Source organism: Triplophysa dalaica, chromosome 1 (genome assembly GCF_015846415.1).
Source record: "Triplophysa dalaica isolate WHDGS20190420 chromosome 1, ASM1584641v1, whole genome shotgun sequence".
Taxonomy (NCBI): Eukaryota; Metazoa; Chordata; class Actinopteri; order Cypriniformes; family Nemacheilidae; genus Triplophysa; species Triplophysa dalaica.
The window spans coordinates 25,074,823-25,094,722 of record NC_079542.1 but is presented as its reverse complement, the minus strand read 5'-3'; the positions used below and the strand labels follow the sequence as shown (position 1 = coordinate 25,094,722).

The 19,900-nt window shown below is 43.4% G+C and overlaps 1 protein-coding gene across 1 annotated transcript; it reads right to left on the bottom strand.

Annotated features, from left to right (window-relative positions):
• Positions 1–18,080: 18,080 nt before the first annotated feature.
• Positions 18,081–19,830, bottom strand: tifa (TRAF interacting protein with forkhead associated domain). The gene is made up of 2 exons (XM_056759252.1): positions 19,436–19,830; positions 18,081–19,175 (listed from the first exon to the last, which is right to left on the bottom strand). The coding sequence occupies exon 2, from the start codon at positions 19,147–19,149 to the stop codon at positions 18,580–18,582; it is 570 nt and encodes a 189-aa protein (XP_056615230.1). The 5' UTR covers positions 19,150–19,175; positions 19,436–19,830; the 3' UTR covers positions 18,081–18,579.
• Positions 19,831–19,900: the final 70 nt, after the last annotated feature.

The following is a 19,900-nucleotide window of genomic DNA, read 5'->3' as shown; positions in this document are numbered from 1 at the left end:
TGAACTCAGTCGTGAAGCAGTCCCCAGATGCCATTGCAAATGTGAATTCTGCCATTAGAGATCAGTTTGTAGAGGGGGTTAAAGATGCATCTCTTAGAAGGGAACTTCGTAAATTTGTGAGGGATAAGCCCCAAGCAACCTTGATTGAGGTACGAGACGAAGCAATCATGTGGTCTCTCGAAGACCCCAAATTGCGTGTTAGCAGAGCAGCTCTTCATCATCATGTAACCTCTGAGTCTGCAGAAGCCCGCTGTGAGGCTATTGAGAAAAGCTCTGTCACGCTTGAAGAAGTCTTAAAGGTAGTAGCCGAGCAAGGGAAGGCCATAGGTGAACTAACTCAAGCAATTCAGAAATTGACGCTTCATTGTACTAATGCTGAAGTGGTGAGTCGCCCCAAGGCTAAAATGCAGCCCAGATTTGCAGATGATGGCCAGCCCATCTGCTTCAAGTGTAATGAGGTGGGGCACATAGCCAAAAACTGCGTGAGAAAGCTCAAACAGACAGTCAGGGAGGATTCTGTATCCTCCACGCCTCAGGGAAATGCGCACCCTCGGTCGCTGTGAGCCAGGCGATGCGAGGGCGGACTATTGGCTCGACTCAATTTAACTCTGATCGTGACCGTTTACTCCAAAATGCTGTGGGGAGGTGTCCTGTAGTTGACTTGAAGATTTGCGGAGTAGATGTTTCATGTTTGCTTGATACTGGAAGTCAGGTCAGTACGATTTCAGAACAGTTCTTCAAAGAGCATTTAGCAGGTGAAGACGAAGAACTGCTTTCTACATCCGGTTGGCTAAAAATTACCGCTGCAAATGGGTTAGATATCCCTTACCTTGGATATCTCGAGCTTCAAGTTGAGACGATGGGTATAACCCTGTCGGAGTGTGGGTTTTTAGTAGTCAGAGATGCACAGAGTTCATCTGCTGTTCCTGCACTCATTGGCATGAATATCATAGACCGATGTAGGCAGTTGGTTCATGCTGAATTTGATACCACTCTAGGTGGAGAGCTACGGTCTGACTGGAGAGAGGTCTTTCAGCAGGTGCAGAGTGCCAGTCGACTTGAAAAACGAAGTGTTGCACGAGTAGCTGGAAAAGAAACTGTGCATATACCTGCTTTATCGGTCTCCACAGTAATGATTCGAGGAATTAATTCTTCTTTACCTGAGGGTTCTTCCAGTTGGCTGTTAGAATCTGGAAATTCTTCTTTACCTGAGGGTTTGATCTTGGTACCGTCCCTTGTGTCCAACGTAAAACCCGTGTTGCCTGTTACAGTTGTTAATTTCTCCACAGAAGATGTGTGGTTGCAGCCTCGTGCCCGGCTGGGTACGTTTTGCCCTGTTCAGGTAAATCCAAACGCTTGTGGTGAAGTTAAGTTTCAGAGAATTTCAGCTGGAGTGGAGGAGGTAACTGTCGAAACAGAAGAGAGACAGGCGTTGGCGAATGGCATGCCGACTTTCTTTGACAAGCTGAATCTAGGTGGTACTGCTGAGCAACAAGCGGAGCTAAAAGCTTTGCTCTCTAGGTTTGTCGATGTGTTTGCATTGGCTGACGAGGATCTTGGATTCTCTGATAAAGTGCAGCACGAGATCCATCTGGTAGATGATGTTCCGGTTTCGCAGCCATATCGACGCCTTCCACCCACACAGTATTGTGAGGTCAGAGAACATATCACCAAGCTTCTTAAGAAGGGGGTGATAAAGGAGAGCAATAGTGCGTATGCCTCGCCCATAGTAATCGTCCGGAAGACAGATGGTAGTCTTAGGTTATGTGTTGACTACAGAAAATTGAATTCAAAGACTAAACGAGACGCTTTTCCTTTACCACGGATAGATGAAAGTTTTGATGCGTTGCGAGGTGCAAAGTTTTTCTCGACCATTGATTTGGCGAGCGGGTACCATCAAGTAGCAGTGCGTGAGCAAGACCAACCAAAGACTGCGTTCACTACCCCTTTTGGTATATTCGAGTACTCTCGTATGCCTTTTGGGGTATGTAATGGGCCGGCCACATTTCAGCGCCTTATGCAAACTGCCATGGGAGATTTGATTTTTCAGATCATGTTGGTCTACTTGGATGATCTTCTTATTTACTCCTCTAGCTTTCAAGACCATCTTCAGAGGTTAGAGGTAGTTTTTCATAGGCTGAAGGAAACCGGGCTTAAGGTTAAGCTTGAGAAGTGCAGTTTCCTGCAGAAAGAAGTCAGGTTTTTGGGTCATCAAATCTCTGCTCAAGGCATTGGTACGGATCCCAGAAAGGTTGAGGCAGTGAGCCAATGGAAAACTCCTAGTACAGTGAAGGAGTTAAGATCATTTTTGGGTTTCGCTAGTTACTACAGAAAGTTCATTGAGGGGTTTTCCAGGATCGCAGGTCCCCTTCACGACTTGGTGAACTTTTGCCTGAAACAGCAGGGTACAGTTAGGAAGCATGAGTTTTGTTCACTGTGGTCTGCCGAGTGTCAGTCAGCCTTTGAGTTGATGAAGGAGAAGCTTACATCCGCTCCAATATTGGGCTATGCCGATTTCACCCTTCCGTTTATTGTGGAAACTGATGCGAGTAATGAAGGTCTAGGAGCAGTTTTGAGTCAGCAACAAGGCGATGGTACGAGAGTTATCGCGTATGCTAGTAGGAGACTGCGGCATGCAGAGAAGAATGACCGGAACTATAGTAGTATGAAGCTCGAACTGTTAGCTCTCAAATGGGCTGTTTCCGAGAAGTTCCGTGGTTATCTGTTAGGCTCAAAGTTTGTAGTCATCACGGATAACAATCCGTTATGTTATCTGAAGACAGCGAAGCTGGGTGCCATAGAGCAGCGGTGGGTGGCCCAGTTAGCCGTCTTTGACTTTGACGTTAAGTACAGGCCCGGACGGCAGAATGCTGCTGCCGATGCACTCTCTAGACACCCATTTGCAGGGGAGTCTGTTAACTCGGATGATGCAGAATATGACGACTGTATTGCCATCTGCAATGTGGTAAATAAGGGTACACTTTTGGACTCAGCGTTGTTATCCGCTGGGGATCAGTGTTGTAAAGTGAGGCAGATTCGTGCTTTAGAGTGTGGAGTCAGAGTAGAAGGGACTGATACTCGTGGAGGTACGTTCACTCTCCCGGGCTATACAAAAGCAGAGTTGAGCGAGTTTCAGCTGAAGGACCCGTTTCTCAGTCGTTTCAGAGAATTCTGGGAAAATAACCGAAAGCCAACTTATCAGGAAAGGCGCAGCCTGCCTAAGCCTGTACTGTCCCTTTTGAAGCATAGGAAATGTATTACAGAGTCCGAAGGGTTGCTCTATAGGGTTGTACATGATCTACATCATGGTGAGTGTCAGCAGCTGATTGTACCTGTTTGTTTGCAGGAACGAATCCTGGAGAGTGTCCATGACAAGATGGGACACCAGGGTATTGAGCGCTCTCTTAACCTGTTGAGGCAGAGATGCTTCTGGGTTGGCATGTATGAGGACGTAGAGAGGTGGATCAAAAGGTGTCAACGGTGTATTTTGACTAAGATGCCTCAGCCGAGGATTCGGCCTCCCATGAAACCGTTTCTAGCGTCAAGGCCTTTAGAGGTGGTGGCTGTAGATTTTACACTGCTTGAACCGGCCTCTGATGGTCGTGAGAATGTGTTGGTAGTAACTGATGTGTTTACCAAGTTTACACAGGCTTTTCCTACCAAAGACCAGAGGGCAGACACTACAGCCAAGGTTTTACTCCGAGAGTGGTTCATGAAGTATGGCATTCCAGAGAGGTTACACTCAGACCAGGGGAGGAACTTTGAGAGTGAGGTGATAGCTGAGTTGTGTAAATTTTATGGGGTGAAGAAAACGCGAACTGCCCCTTACCGGCCTCAAGGCAATGCTCAGTGTGAGCGCTTTAACCGGACGCTTCATGAGTTGTTGAGAACTCTTCCCCCTGAAAAGAAGAGACGTTGGCCAGAGTACCTTCCTGAGTTGGTCTATGCATATAATGTAACCCCACATGCGACGACAGGGTACTCGCCATACTTCTTGTTGTTTGGTGTAGATCCACGTCTTCCTGTAGATGCTCTTCTGGGTCGTGAACAAACTGTGGATAGACGACAGGATTGGTTAGTAATTCACCAGAACAGACTCAGGGAAGCTCATGAACGAACAAGAGAGTTCGCAGAGCAAAAAGCTCTTGAGAGACTTGCTTCCTTGAATGATAAGGTTTACTGTCCTACTGTTGATGTTGGCCAGAAGGTGTATTTGCGTCACAGACCTGTTGGCAGAAACAAGATACAGGATGCGTGGGCTCCTACGGTACACCGGGTCATAGAAGTGCAGGGTACAACGTACACTGTTGAGCCTCTTGAGGGGGGCCCCAGTAAAAGAGTTCACAGAGTTGATGTGCGTCCTTGTGAATTGTCTGATATGGAACCAGTGGTAACAGACAACAGCTTTTCGTCTCCACAACCTGAGTCTCAGGTTGAGCAGGTTGAAGCTGAGGGTTCTGATCCAGATTGTGTTGTTTTAGAAGAGGTGACAGTTCCAAACCTCGAGGAGACTGAGGGTGTGGATGTGGAGATGGCCAGCCCAGTTGAGGAGGCTTATGTTGTTGGCTCTTATCCTGTTTCAGAGGGGGTGGAGGAAGCTTCTGAGTCAGGTAACTTGTCTAAGTGTGTGGTTATTCCTAAGGTAGACATACCTGTGTCTGGAAGACCAGTTCCTGCACCCAGAAGAACCAGCCGGCCTAATGCTGGTGTGCATTCAAACCCGTATAAGGAACCAATGTCTGTTTGTAATTCAGTTTCGCTTAGCCCTGAAGTATTTTCACAGGTATTAACAAGCCTTGGTACTGTGTTCTTTAGAGAAGCTGTAAAAGAGGTTAAAAATATGTATTAAGTCATTGAGGACAATGACTTTCTGCAGGGGAGAGTGTGGCCTGGGGGTAAAAATGCAATTTTTCTGTTGTGTTGTAAAATTTGTGTATGGCCCTTTAAGAGATTTCTCTCCTATTCACGTGATAAGGTGCGCTGACTCTGTGTGCGCATGCGGGGATCCGCGAGAAAAACGTGGAACATTCTGGGTGTGATGCGTGTCGTCGCGATCTGTTGTTTGAGGCATAGTTGTAATTACGGGTAAATACCTTTTGTTTGTGTTTATATAGACCCGTATATGTTCATATTGCTCTGTCTAAATGTGTATTTGATGGTACATGTTAATAGATTACGTGGATCGGTTGTGCACGTGGCGATTGAACCTCGTGGTGAGTGCTAGCGAGCATTTGGGTATGTACGTTTATTTTGGTTAAAAGCTATTACTCCTGTATTAATCTTTCTTTCTAAAAAAGGGCCTTTGTTAATAGCTCTGTAAGAAGAATATGGACGGTAAATGTAATGTGTATAATGTAATGTGTTTGTGATAATTGATGTTGATTTTTGATATGGATGCAAAGTGGCTAATAAATGTGTTTTTATCTTCTATGCACAGCCACTACCGTATTTTGTTTCATTGTATTTTGTTTCATTGTATTTTGTTTCATTTTGGTTGGTTTCATTTTATTTCTTGTAAACCCTTTTTCTCCCATCGACCGCTGTAAAACTTGTATGTAAACAGCAGTCAGATTAAACCTCCATAATTTAATAGTTTGCCGGGTTGTGCTTTATTTCTCGTACTCCCCGGTTACACAAGGGAGTGGGCTCACTCACATTTCTGCCCAAAAACACAGCCATGAATAAAGAATGGTACCAAAACACCCTCCAACAGCAACTTCTTCCAACAATCCAACAACAGTTTGGGGAAGAACAATGCATTTTCCAGCACGATGGAGCACCGTGCCATAAGGCAAAAGTGATAACTAAGTTGCTTGGGGAATAGAATGTTTAAATTTTGGGTCCATGGCCTGGAAACTCCCCAGATCTTAATCCCATTGAGAACTTGTGGCCAATCCTCAAGAGGCGGTTGGACAAACAAAAACCCACTAATTCTGACAAACTCCAAGAAGTTATTATGAAAGAATGGGTTGCTATCAGTCAGGATTTGGCCAAGAAGTTGATTGAGAGCATGCCCAGTCGAATTGCAGAGGTTCTGATCAAAATTTTTTATCAAAAAGTAAACATCCAAAGTGACCGACCACCCCTCTGTATCTGCGTGAAATGGTTTGGTCCTGCCTTAACACTCTCAGTGACGGTGTTTGGTTGCAGTCAGTAGATGCGCCAGAACTACAGTGACAACAATGTTGCCTAGTAGCATTAAATCTAAATCTGGTTTTCAAAAAAGGAAAGAGAAAAAAGCGAGAGAGGAAAGACAAAGGAAAGGGTGTCAAACTGTAACCCCTTTTTCACAAAGAAAGGTGGGTAGCCTAAAGTCTGTGAGTGGTATTAACCTGTTGGCTTTATGTCCATAGTGAAATAAGTTATATAACAATAGACTAGTGTTAGCCTACATTTATTCACCATTAAATCAATGCAGTGAAACGTTTAGCAAGATACTCATGTTAAATCATTGTCCCGCCCCTTTTAGCAGACTTAACAACAGATGAGTCAGCAGCACCCAAGTCTCCCCATAAGTGTGCCCCTCACTGTCCCAGTGAAGAATGTGAGCAACATTGTGTTCAATGACATGCCAGTTAGCATCATTGCTGGGACTCTCTGTGGAGTTCTCTGTCTCTCTTGCTCTTTTAACCATTACAAAAAGAAAAATGAAATATTTATTAATGACAGAAATTTAAACACATTAATAACAATTATTTTCTCACTTTATTGAATAGTAAGGCAGTAAGGATTGTAGTTCTAAGGAGGTTTTAATGTCTCTAGCCTTCCTTTTGGTATGTTGGTCAGAACACAAGAGGTAATCACGGGTCAAGTTCCAAAAAGGGGTTTATGAAGTTCTGGTATGGGTTTTACGATGTGTGTGGTCAATGATTCAAAGACGCACAGAAACCCATAAAAGGTAATGATAAGTTCCCTGGATCGTGGCCACGTCTTTCTTTTATCTCCTTCCGTCAACTCCGTACGGTGACTGACTGGTGCGTTATGCTCGCCTCTTCAACATTGCCGCTCCCAAATTTATTTGTAAATTTTCACCGTTGAAAACTAACTCAGGGTTTCATGGCATCTGCACTTTCAGAAGGCTCATCATCTCGGATTTCAGGGAGTGCAATCAGACGCGCTATGGGTCAAGTGTACGTTTTATAATTATAATTATGTCATTTGGCAGACGCTTTTATCCAAAGCGACTTACAGTGCACTTATTACAGGGACAATCCCCCTGGAGCAACATGGAGTAAAGCGTCTTGCTCAAGGACACACTGGTGGTGGCTGCTGGGATCGAACTAGCAACCTTTGATTTACCAGTTCAGTGGTGTAACCCACTAGACCACCATCTCGTTTAGTCCTTTATCTGTATCTCCGCTGTTCTTACACGATTATCTGGACCAGGAAATACCTTTGTTACTCTGCCAATCTGCCACAGGGATCGAGGCAATTGAGAGTCAACCAACATGGCCACGATACCAGGCTCAATATCAGGTGATGGCCGTTGCCACTTTCCTCTCATCTGCATGCTAGGAAGGTAGTGCCTTATGAACGACGTCCAAAATCTGTCAGCTAATACCTGGGAGTGCCTCCATCGTCGCTTGGTGAGTAGGTCAGTCTGTGGGTACACCACCTGGGGTAAGGAACCATTGGGCCGCCCCATCAGAAGGCAGCTGGGGATAATGGGATCCGGATCGGCTAGATCGGCAGAACCATACCCTAGCGGCTTGGAATAAAGGATTGCTTCAATCTCGATCAAAACTGTCTGAAGTACCTCCTCAGTTACCGTTTCTGAGCCTAGAGCAGAACGAAGGGCAGTCTTTATCGAACGTATTTCCCTCTCCCACACACCTCCAAAGTGTGGGGCAGCCGGAGAGCTGAGCTGGTTGAAGGCGTCTCGCAGTTCAGTATGCCCACCTCTAAAGTTCGTGCATTGATCAGAATATAATTCTGCAGGCTGACCACGACGACTAATGAACCTCCTCAATGCCATCAAGAAGACCTCACTGTCCATGGAAGTTAGTACTTCGATGTGCACCGCCCTTGTGGTAAGGCACTTGAACAAGAGACCCCATCTTTTCTCTACACTGTGACCTATTTTGACCAAGAATGGCCCAAAACAGTCCATTCCTGATGAATAAAAGGTTGGCTTGAATAGTCTGAGTCTCGGAGGGGGTAAGTCCGCCATCTGTTGGGTTGCAGGATTTGACCTCCACTTACAACACTCAAAGGTGCTGGCCGGGGAGGACCATCCTGGGAGGCCGAACCATGCGTCTCCTGGGCCACTGCTTCCGTATAGTCTTTCTAACTGCTGTACTCCCCTCCATCCTTAGTTGTGGCTATGGTTATTCCACAGAAGGTTCCGCCTTTAAGCTCAGTGACATCCTCAAAGTCAGGAAGTTGTGGGTTAGGGTGCAAAGGCCACTCCTTTGGAGGTTTCGTGAGAAACTCGGGACATTGAATTCATCTGTTAGGTCTAGCCAGGTCTCTTAGGTTTTTACCCCGAGTGAGATCATCAGCAGGGTTTCTTTCGGAGTCAATGTAGCTCCATGCCTTCAGCTAAGTCAGCTCCTGAATCTCGGATACACGAGTGCCTACGAAGACCTTGTATCGGCAGGACTCAGAGCGGAGCCAGTGAAGGACAATGGTGGAGTCTGTCCAGTAGGAAACTTTGTGAGCACATTGCTAAGCAACCGTGCAAGCTGGTCTCCTGTCAAAGCGGCACAAAGCTCAAGTCTGGGTATCGACTGTAGTTTCCGTGGGTCAGCACGAGATCGGGCTAGTAAAAAGGCTTTAAGTAGACTCCCCTGAAGCTGCTTCTGAATGCAGGTAGGTGACGGCCCCATATGCCTTCTCAGAGGCATCACTGAAGACATGAATCTCCGGCCGTACTTCTGGATGATCCATGTAAGTAGGATTATAATACCTAGGGAGTGTTACCTGGGGTAGATATTGGAGTTCTTCTTCCCAGGTTATTCAGGCTTGTCGAAGCTCACAAGGGAGTTGTGGGTCATCCCAGTCTCGGTGGGTGGCCCAGAGCTGTTGCACAATTACTTTGGCACGAGTCATAAAAGGGAGATTGACCCCAAGGGGGTCATACTGACTCGCTAACACGCGATATATACTCCGCATTGTCAAAGCATTATAGGGGACTGGTCTGTGCGAGTCGACGCTCCATTCCTCTGAGACTCGACATTAGGAGCCAACTTCGGTGCACAGAAAGCAGGAAAATTCCTCCTACGCAGCAAGGGTGTTGCGTAACGTAGGATCCCTTTAACCACAACACGGGTTGTATTGGCCTCCAAGAGGCTGATTGCCTCCTGATCCTCCTTTGACCTTGTAACTTGCTTCTCACATCGATGAGGCATTACATCAATCTGCCACAACCTCTCGATATCCCTCTTCAACTCTAACTCTGCCGGTCTGAGGGACAAAAAGAAGTAATGTGATTGTGGCAGCTGTTCCCTCCGAAGATTTACAAGTCCCTGTAAAGTCCATCCGAGTTTTGTCTGTATGGCTACCAGTGCTCCCGACGGCCCTAAGCGCACAGGTGATACAGGAGTGATGAGGTGAGTATTATCGGCTCCAATTAGCAGAAGTGGATGCAATTCCTAAAAGGGCTGCAAAGGGAAGTTCCTTGAGGTGCTGGAACTTCTCCAGGAGAGTCGAAGGGTAGGATTGCTCTGCAAGACCAAGACGTTTAGCATTGAAAGCAGCTGAAATTCTGAAGACCTTCTGTGGTCCGCAGAGTCAAGCTCTCTATAGTACCATGGATTCCGAGTTTAGAGGCAGCAGGGGAAAGAAGAATCGCCCTTTTCGATCCGTTGTCAAGGACAGCATAGGTATCAAGGGTCTTGTCCTTATGACGAAGCAGAACTCTAACAACCTTCAGAAGAACTTTCCTGCATCTTGTAGGTCTGTTTAAATACAGAGTCTCCGTTGCGGAATTAATCAAACACGAACCCTCAGTAGTGGGCTTGGAGTTCACCTCATGAAGGATCTGTAGGTGTCTGCCTTTACAGATACTGCATGGCTTTTTGAGGGTACACTTTGAAGCTTGGTGGGTGCGCCCACAGCGCCAGCAGCGGTGATTCATCTGTATCCAATCTGTGATCTGCTGTTTGTTGAAGGACTTGAAGGTAGGGCATTGACTGAGATAATGGTCAGATTTGTCACAATATGGACAGAAAGGTTTAGGCTGCGCTGTACGAATCTAAGACGTGGCTGAAGGTACTGAAGCAGATCCTGTAGGTTGTTTTGCAGGGCCCTCGTTCGCACCATGAAGCACAGTAGCTGGACGTCCTGTAGGATACACTCTTCTTCCTCGATCAGGTTTCTGCTCTTCCTTCCCCCGTCGGTAAGATATTTGACCTTCACTGCTCTGACACCACGCTTCATATTGTAACCATTCAGAGAACTCCATGAGGTAATATACTGATCCGGGCCGTCGAAACATGTGTCTCCTCAACTCTGACCGCATTTCAGGCAGTAATTTGCTTAAAAGTCTTTCCACATGTGAACCGCATCTCAGTTCTGCTTGACCTTCATGGCACAAAGTCTCCAACATGCCAACAAAGGATCTAATTTGCAGTGCAAACTTGTCGAAGGCTGCTGTATCTCCTTGTCGAATGTCAGGTGTATCCATCACCTTAGCTATTCTCCTGAGGGCTAATTTGTAAGGTTGTCCGAACCTCTCAGTCAAAGCAGCCATAGTGTCAGTATAAGGAAACGGTGAGTTAAGTTAGGAGTCGGCCACCAGACGGGCTTCGTCTAATCTCAGGGGATCCAATAGTATTTGGTAGCGGAAGAGCTCCGTAGCATCAGGAGGCAAAAGGTTCTCAAGAGCAATCTTCAGTCTGGTAAACTCACCAGGATCAGCGGTGACGAAGTCTGGGATGGTTGGTTCAGGACCACGACAGTTGCTCTCTCATTTATCTCAATGCAAGGTGGAAACTCTGTGTGTAAGTACCAAATACCTAGGTCTCTGTGGCTCATAGCGGTCCTCGGAGTGAAAGTAAGCAGCCATACCCGCCTCAACATTCTGTATTGAATACCAATTTGGATTTTAAGCGGGGTTGCTCTACTCAGGAAGGGGTGGAGCAACGCATCGAGAAATAATGGGACTACGATCCTCTGGATAGCTAGTAGGCTGAAAGTCATGACAGGTGGGAGGCTGGACTGACTGCGAAACTTCCCGTTTGTTGGGCAGCGAGGTCTGTATGTGATTGCACATTATGTGTAGGTCACCGATCATCTTTCCCAGAACATCTACCAGTGCATGCTCTCTTAAAGACTCCTGCATCTCCCTGTCTCTCAAATCAGTTATATTGGACCAACCTTTATGTTGGCTTACCGTATGCATCGGGGTAGTTAAGGAACTGTAGTCTCCTCTCTGGGAAAGCAAATCTGCTCTCACGGAGGCAGTAGTTATGCCCATACCCTGCCGAGACTGCTTGGAGGCAAAATAGGGGGGAAGGGGTGTAGGAAGAGACACAGAGCACAACATAGGCTGAGAATGGTGGCATGGTAGGTTACAGAAGTTTGGGGAGGTGATTGAACCTCATTCCTTTCCCAAGGCCTGTAATAGGGTGAAGATGGTTCAGGCTGATTTAGCGGCATGGATGCTCTATGCTGCACTGGTGCATCAACTTGTCTTCTGTCAGACTAAGGCTCCCTGTCCAAAGCAGTAGGCGACCACTCATCCACTACATTCCAGGAATACTGACTCATGGGACTGGAATCTCAGTCAGATGAGGAGGGAGGATTCCTGTCGACCTCTGATGAACAGCCTTTCTGTGATTCAGCAGCAGCGTGGACATTCACCGGCTGGCTGACCTGTTAACGTCGAGTGGTTGTAAGGTCATAATCCTCTAAGTAGACAGGAGGTCACAAATGACGTTGAGGTCACCCCTTCTGCTTGCATCTTAACAGTGATTAATCCTCTTTATCCAAAAAAAAAGGCTGAGATCCGGCTCGAAGGACCAATATTGAATAGTAAGGCAGTAAGGATTGTAGTTCTAAGGAGGTTTTAATGTCTCTAGCCTTCCTTTTGGTATGTTGGTCAGAACACAAGGGGTTATCACGGGTCAAGATCCAAAAAGGGTTTATTGAGTTCTGGTAGGGTTTTACGATGTGTGTGGTTAATCATTCAAAGACCCACAGAAACCCATAAAAGTTAAGGATAATTTCCTTGATCGTGGCCATGTCATTCTTTTATCTCCTTCCGTCGACTCCGTACGTTGACTGACAGGTGCGTTAAGCCCGCCTCTTCAACACACATAATGATAAGTATGAAAAAAATATATAAAAACAACAACCTACTGTCTGTACTGGATGCTGGACAGTTGGAAACAGTGGATGAAGATAGACAAAGCCATAAAAAGGTTTACCCAGGTTTGTGGCCAGCAGATTTGACTGATGGGGACAGAGGGGATTTTGTGAGGGCACTGGCCACCAGAGATGATGATGATCTACTGCCACAGGATTCTGATGGAAAACCATTCCCAGAATACTTATTATACAGTAAGGAAGCAAATGGGAGGGAAAAAATGACGAGAGAATGGGGAACTTACAGCAAATCTTCTAATGAACTGCATTGCATCCCATGTGTGGCTTTATCTCATTTACAATAAAGACCTTCTCTTAGTGCACTGAACAGCCAAAAGGGATATGAAATGTCTGATGTAAAGTGGCATCGGATGTATGATAAATTCCCCTTACCGCACCATAAGTGATCTGGACACCAGGTTCCACACCACTGCAGAAATAGTTGAGGAATTCTCTGCTGTTTAACAGTTGGGCAGATTAATGAGGATAAAGTCCCTTCTGTGTGCCAACTACTTATCAAGAAGTTTTCCTGAGATTTCATGTCCGAGTTTGAAAATGAAATAAAACTCTGGAACACAGTATATGCTGTTACTGTCCCTCCTAACTTGTCCTCTCTAAACTCTGCAGGACTGTGGCCCTCCAGGACCGACATTGGACACCCCTGCAGTAAGGTAAAACTGATAGAGAACTATTTGAGGTCCACAATGTCTCAGGACAGGCTTTGCAGTCTTGCCATGTTGTCCATTGAAAGTAAGTTTGCTAGAAAGCTAGACTTCAAAGACTTGATCACTGACTTTCCTAGCAAGAAGGCTAGGCGCTGGGGTCTTGGTGAGTCAGACTGAGCAAGGGTCAGTAAAAGCTGCCAAATGGCATGGCTATGGAGATTGGATATTACTACAGACATAATGACAACAAGATGTATGGCTGGACTGTCAAAACCGTGTTGAGTTGTTATTTTAGAGAAAAGTTTGGGTTTCCAGGAGTCCTTTGTTCTTATTCATAAGAACCTTTTAATTGGTGTCACTGGTACAGTTAGTTTGTTATGACCATATTCCAAACCTCCAAACCTTTTGATTAAGTGATCACTTGATCTCTTTTGAAGCACTATACCCTGGTGTGGAAATTCCATTTTATGTACACTTTATTTTCTGGAAAATGATGTAAATTTATTTTGATTGAAAAGTTAATATATATATAAATATATATATATATATATATATATATTAACTTTCATTAATAATTATAATAAATAATAGTTTTGTTAAGAGAATTTTCCATTTTGTCAAATTTTTGTTGCTTTTAATCTTGCATCAAATAGTGAACTGCATACTAGACTTGCATGCATGTACAAATCACCAGCGGTAAATATTGTGCTAGTACTAGTATTGAACTAAAAGAAAGCAAGACGGTTCCAAGCCTTTAATTAGAGTTATGTGAAGCTTTTGATGGGACAGTTAGGTCCTAGAAATGTGGTGAGAACAGCTCCACAAAGGGGGCCCAATTAGATTTTTTGTCATGGGGTCCAAAATTCCTGGCAGCGCCCCTGCCTATAGGTATCTATTGGCAGAGAGCAGGCAGTTGTCTAGGGCCTCAGACTTTGTGATAGAGCCTCAATAACTGTAATGTATCTCCAACTTAGACCCACATAACATCAAGCTAAGCCAAACATGCAGCAGTGATTCGAAAGCATATACACAGCTAGTCGGCAGCGCGCACCTATCCTTACATGCAGATCGAGTCGAGCAACCCATGTAATCGCATATCTCTTTTACAGTCTTTAGCGTTGATTATCATCATAAAAAACTTTTTTACAAGTTTTCCCATTTAAACATTCTATCGATTTCTCACTCAAAGTGCGTGCACATACCCCAGTTCTCATGCAGCGCAAGGCTCAAGCATGTACTCTATTGTGTATTTTTGCGCGTCTTATATACTGTGAAATACAATGTCAAAAACACATGAAAAACAGTCCGTTGTGTTTTAAATAAAAGTAAACAGTCTGTTGTGTGTCTCTATTAAATCACAATAGTCCTGGACATTTTTAACTCCAGGTTATTTATTAACAGCTGCTCCAGCAAGACATCAGCATACATGTAACATAACATAACTGACGTATCACGCAGACCGGAAACCGACAATGGACTCCCTTAAAGGGGCCTATATAGTTATACAACATATTAACATAATCATTCCTACAATGATCTACATCCTCTTCCTTTAGCTGAATGGCCCCTTGACAAAGTGAAACTTTTAATGATGCACAATATACAATTCTGGGTAAACACCATGAACAACCAAGAATGCGACTGTATAGTTGTAACAATTACAATTATAGACTGAGAAATATTCAATTATGTATATCTTTAGACATTCTCTTGTTAAATGTAAACACAATAACAAAGTGCTTGAGACAATATACAGAAAAAAACATAATGAACAGTATTAAACAGTCATCAAACCAATATCAATATTTCCTTTTATATCTGCCAATATGAAAGTCATTTCACATACCTTGGATTAGGTTTGCACGTCCGACCTGATCATGTTATTAAATATGCATTACTGACTTTACAGGAGACTGTACTGAGTGCTTTAGCAAATCAAAAAAATCCAATTCTCCGTTCCTCATGACGAGCAGTAGAAATGTAGCTAACACTCATGACTTCGAATGAGTCGTTTTCCACGGCTGGAGGGGTTTCTGTGTTTGGAACTCGAGACAAAGTGTCGACAAGCAACATCATTTGTAAATGCCCAGGGGCTGTGAGGATAGTTTATTTCAAAATTGTCACCAGAGGCTGGTAATCAGTCTTGACAAAAGCTTCTTCACATCGTAGTATGCTAAGACAGGCGGGTTGGATATGCATGACTTAAGAGTGTCGAAAGCATGTTAGTACTCCTGATTCCAACACCATACCGCCTCTCTGTGTATCAAATTTCTGAGGGGTGCTGCGATATCACTCAAATTTGGGATAAACTTCCCCAGGTAGTTTTTCTCAAAGAATTCATTGCGTCCAGGACAGAAAACACGGACGCTCCTGACATCTGGGATGCCACCTCCTCCACACTTCTCTTCACTTTGGTGAGATCTTTTGGATTGATGCCTAGCCTTAATTCCTTTGTGTCCTTCTTGTGTGTGACCACGATGGACGAAACCCAATCTGAAGGCTTTGCATACGATCTAGCTCTTTACATGATCCTGCATTGCCAGGAGGATGCGATGAGCAGGACGAACTAGAGATTGCACATTGGGGTCCACTGTCATGGAATAGGTGACTGGAAGTTCTCCTAGCTCATCTGTGAACAAGTCATTATATTCAGCAAGAATTTCAGCAAGGTGAACGTGTGGACTAATTGTGACTGTAGTAGAGTAGGCGGGGCGAGACCGTGATTCGAGTCCGGTGAGTAATTGTGAATTAGCGCCAGCTGTGCGCACACCGGGGTCGAATCACGTAGGAGATTGGGAGCATATAAAAGGAACGAGCGACCGGACCGTCGAAGAGAGAGGACCGGGCCCGAACTTGTGTTATGTTTGTATTTGTATTTATATTTGAGTTTTGTTCGCCGGCGGTCGTCCGTGAGGGGCCGCCGGCTGTTATATTACTTTATTAAATGTTTTCAATGTTTGCCGGTTTCAGACTCCTTCCTTTCCTTTTATGGAGATGTATTACAGTGACAATTCCGATGTCCAAACATCCACGAAAACCTAACAATGGCTGGAGATCTTGATCCACCAGGTACTGACTGGTCTCTCACCACTACTGGAAATTCGTTTGAATATCTTTTTTGGCATTACATTACATTTTGCCAATGTGTTGACTTTCATCTCTACCGGAAAAGCATTTATGTGTCAGGTGACAAATCCTTCTTCCAGCCTGGACGCTGGGGGTTAACAATGTGGACACACTTGCCAGGTTCAATACCGTCGACATATTAAAAGTGTCGTCATGACTGGAGGAGTCTTCCACTTCAAGTTTGTGAACTGACCTTCTGTGGTCTCAATACTCTCATCATGTTTCTGGTTTCTTGAGTGGAACTTGTGTCTTTTCATTGTTTTATTTTGTTAAGGGGTGCAGATTTCACTAAACCTCTGTGTCAGACACTTGGGATCCTCTCTGGATTCGGCAAGGGACATGTTTGGAACGTTCTCACCGGGTTCACGTATCTCTGCTGCATAGACAAACGAGCGCTCCCGCTCTACAGCTTCGGGTCCTGCAAGATTTAGGAGTATGTAAGCCTTTGCCCTGGTGAGTTTATTGTAGTGTGCTGCCGCAATGAAAATGTCATAGTCCTGTTTGAAAATCCGCCAATTGTCGCCAATATTTCCATCAAAACTGATCGGGTCGGGTCTTCGGAAACAATCCGCCATGGTTAAGTTAGCAGCAACAAGTGTGTGTTTCACCTTAAAAGCAGTCTCGATCAAATGTCTGAGTGAATATGGTTTATGCAGGTGTAAAGGAATTTAAGGAAGCTTGAAAAACATTAAGAGACCATGAGGGAGGATCAACTAAATTTATGTGATCATTTATACCCAGCTAGTTGTTATCACAGTATCAGGGTGGGTCTTGTATGATATTAGATTGGTTTTTGCACATTGTCCCATTTATTACATATCTTGTTAGTAAACTATTGGACATGAGATGCTGATTTGACATTTGTGATTAACTCATTGCACTTAAGCTCAAGAATGCAGACTGTCCGCAAGGAAAAGGACAAACTCTCTTTGCTTATTCACTGATGCCTTGTTCTCTTTTAGCGGCATGTCTCATTTCCTGTAATTTTACATGTTGTGCAACATTTTGCTCCACATCTTGGGTTTATACCAAGGCTATCCTCAAGCTAAACTTGGACCATTATAGCACAAACCTTAGTCCAGCTTTATTCTTTTGGACTAGATAGCAGCAGTCTGGTGAATATTTGATATGACCCCAATGACTTCACTTTTACTGGACAGCCTGTCTGTTCCTGTAATCTTTAATTTGGCCTGTGTTCCTTTGATTTGGTATTCCACTAACATAATCTACTATAAATCATCTAGATATATAGTTACACTGATGGTTATCAGTACTACTTATCTAAATGAAAAAACAGAAACTGGTCGTATTATGATCTTAGGTGATACTTTACTAGCCAGGATTCTTAATTACATACTTAACTTCTGGTAGACCTCAATAGAATTCAATACCATTCTTACCCCAGGCAGTATCCCTCCTAAACAGATTACTGCTCCTTGAGCAATATTCCACTTTCACTACTCCTATAGTGTGCACTATGCCTCATTATATGCATTTTATTTCTGCATGTATACAATACTAACACTACTAACAACATTATCCATTTGAACAAGTGTACACCCAATCTGTTAATATGTACATTCTACTATATACTACTCCGTACAATGTCTCTTATATTTTATTATCCACCTTTTTCTGTACAATAGTCTTTTTTTATATATGCATATTTTAGACTGTAAATGTTGTTATATTTGTATCGTCATTGTGTTGAATGTCTGTATTAGAAGCTTCCAACACCAATACAATTCCTTGTGTGTGCAAGCACACTTGGCAATAAAGCCTTTCTGATTTTGATTAATTTACAATTAAATATTAATAAATTAACATCAATATAAATTCAATATTAAGTAATCTGTTATATTATAACCAAGCACAGACCAAAAGTTAACTTCGGGCCATATGCGCACGATGAAACCGTCTTTATGTTAAATTGAAGATTAGGACTTTACAGTCAAAAATCAATAAACACCACAACTACCGTAAGAGATAACATCTCTTCCATTTTTATTTATCATAGATTTGTAAGGTTTAAGTTTTGTTACATTATACCAATAATGTTAAAAAGTTTATTTAAATAAAATACAAAAGCTTGTAATTCACATTTCATCATTTAACAGTCTACATAGAACAAGAACTAAACACAATGTTTTGATCAACACGTGCAATAACGAAAAGTGCTCATTTTCATCTGAGCATTTGTGAGAGAAATATTCAGGAAAAGTATGATAGTATGATGACATAAGAAAACAACAATGCATGCAAGTACACCTAAAGCAAAAACTAAAGTTATAGATTCTTAGATAACACTTCTATTACTTCTAATGCTTTTGTTTTAATAATATTAATATTATTAATAATACACATACACGTTCTAGAAAGTCTTTTTTTTCTTTGTTAAAAGACTGATAAAGGGCAACCCATTGTTCATGCTCTATTTCCAACCTTAATCTTTATCAACCAGTGCACCAGGAGAAACCAACTACAATAGTATCGTCTCATCTGACTCCAGTGGATCTCGGCTTGTAGGTTCTCCATTTTGAAAATTTCTCCATGGCTCGCCACTAACCATAATGGGTTGCCTGCAAGGCACATCTACCCCTGTTTCCTGTGAGGGTGCTGTATTGCATGTTTGAAATAGCACTTCAAATTTATTCTGTGACTCTCCTAGCTCCTGGAAAATCAACAGTTCATATCTCCCAAACCGGAGAAGAACCTTGTCATCAAGTTCAGCTCTTTCAAGGTATCTCAGTTCAGACCCACCAACCACAAGTTTACCCTTCTGGCTCATGTTCTGGATCAGAAAGCTCAAACAGGCGCTGCCGGCTTTCTTATATGCCTGTATGGAGAGCTGTTTTCTAGAAACGCATGTGTCATTTAGGACAAACGTACAGGCCTGTCCGTCACGACCAAGTCTTAAGGGATCTTCAGCATCCATAGTATGTGGGTTATTTAGGGGCAGGCTGTGAAACAGAGGATGGGAGGCTTGATCAGGGTGGAAGAGGTGCACATGGAGACATGTGAGCAATTCTTCAGTTTCTATGCCATTCATTTTATCAAATGAAGGTGGAAAAACTTCTGTGAAAAGCAATTTAGGAATTGTTAGCACTTCAGGGAAACGTAAACAAACAACTCGTCATATTGTCAGTACACATAACATATGACATCTACGTCAAAGTATAGTCAAAACAAAAGTAAATGTATATAAATAGAGAGATGCAAAACATATCTAATTTAATAAGTATTATATATAACATATTTAATTGTTTATGTAACATATTTTATTACACAAATGAAGTCTCTACGAACAGATTTAACAAAAGAAAACTAAAGCTTACCCTTAAGAGCTGTTCTCCTCCGACGTCAACTAACGGGATGTTACCTTGTAGGCTATAGAAATCACTCACACAAAAACAAGATTGCATCATAAGCGCTGATCCCGCCCTTACATGTGACTCAAAAACTCCCGAGTTGCGCAACAAACTTGTCGTATACTGTTTCACTATTCATTTCAGGTTTCAAATCATACTAACGTTACTATCTTGCCGATTATTTAACCCGAACACACGCAGTGGCGGCAGCAACGCATTCTTATGTAGATAAAGATATTTGTTACAAAACATGAACTAAAAGACTTCCACGATCACACTCGCTGATCTAGTCAAACCGCATAGTTTAATGACATGATGCGGGTGTACGTGTGTAAACAAAACTGAGAATTTGAGAAACAGTTTGTGGTCATAATTCGTTTTATTGGTCATTTTGGATGTTTAGATTGTAACGAACCCTACAGGTTACAAAAT

Excerpts from the sequence above, each read along its gene's own strand:
- tifa (XM_056759252.1), bottom strand. The coding sequence starts at position 19,149 with ATGAATGGCATAGAAACTGAAGAATTGCTCACATGTCTCCATGTGCAC.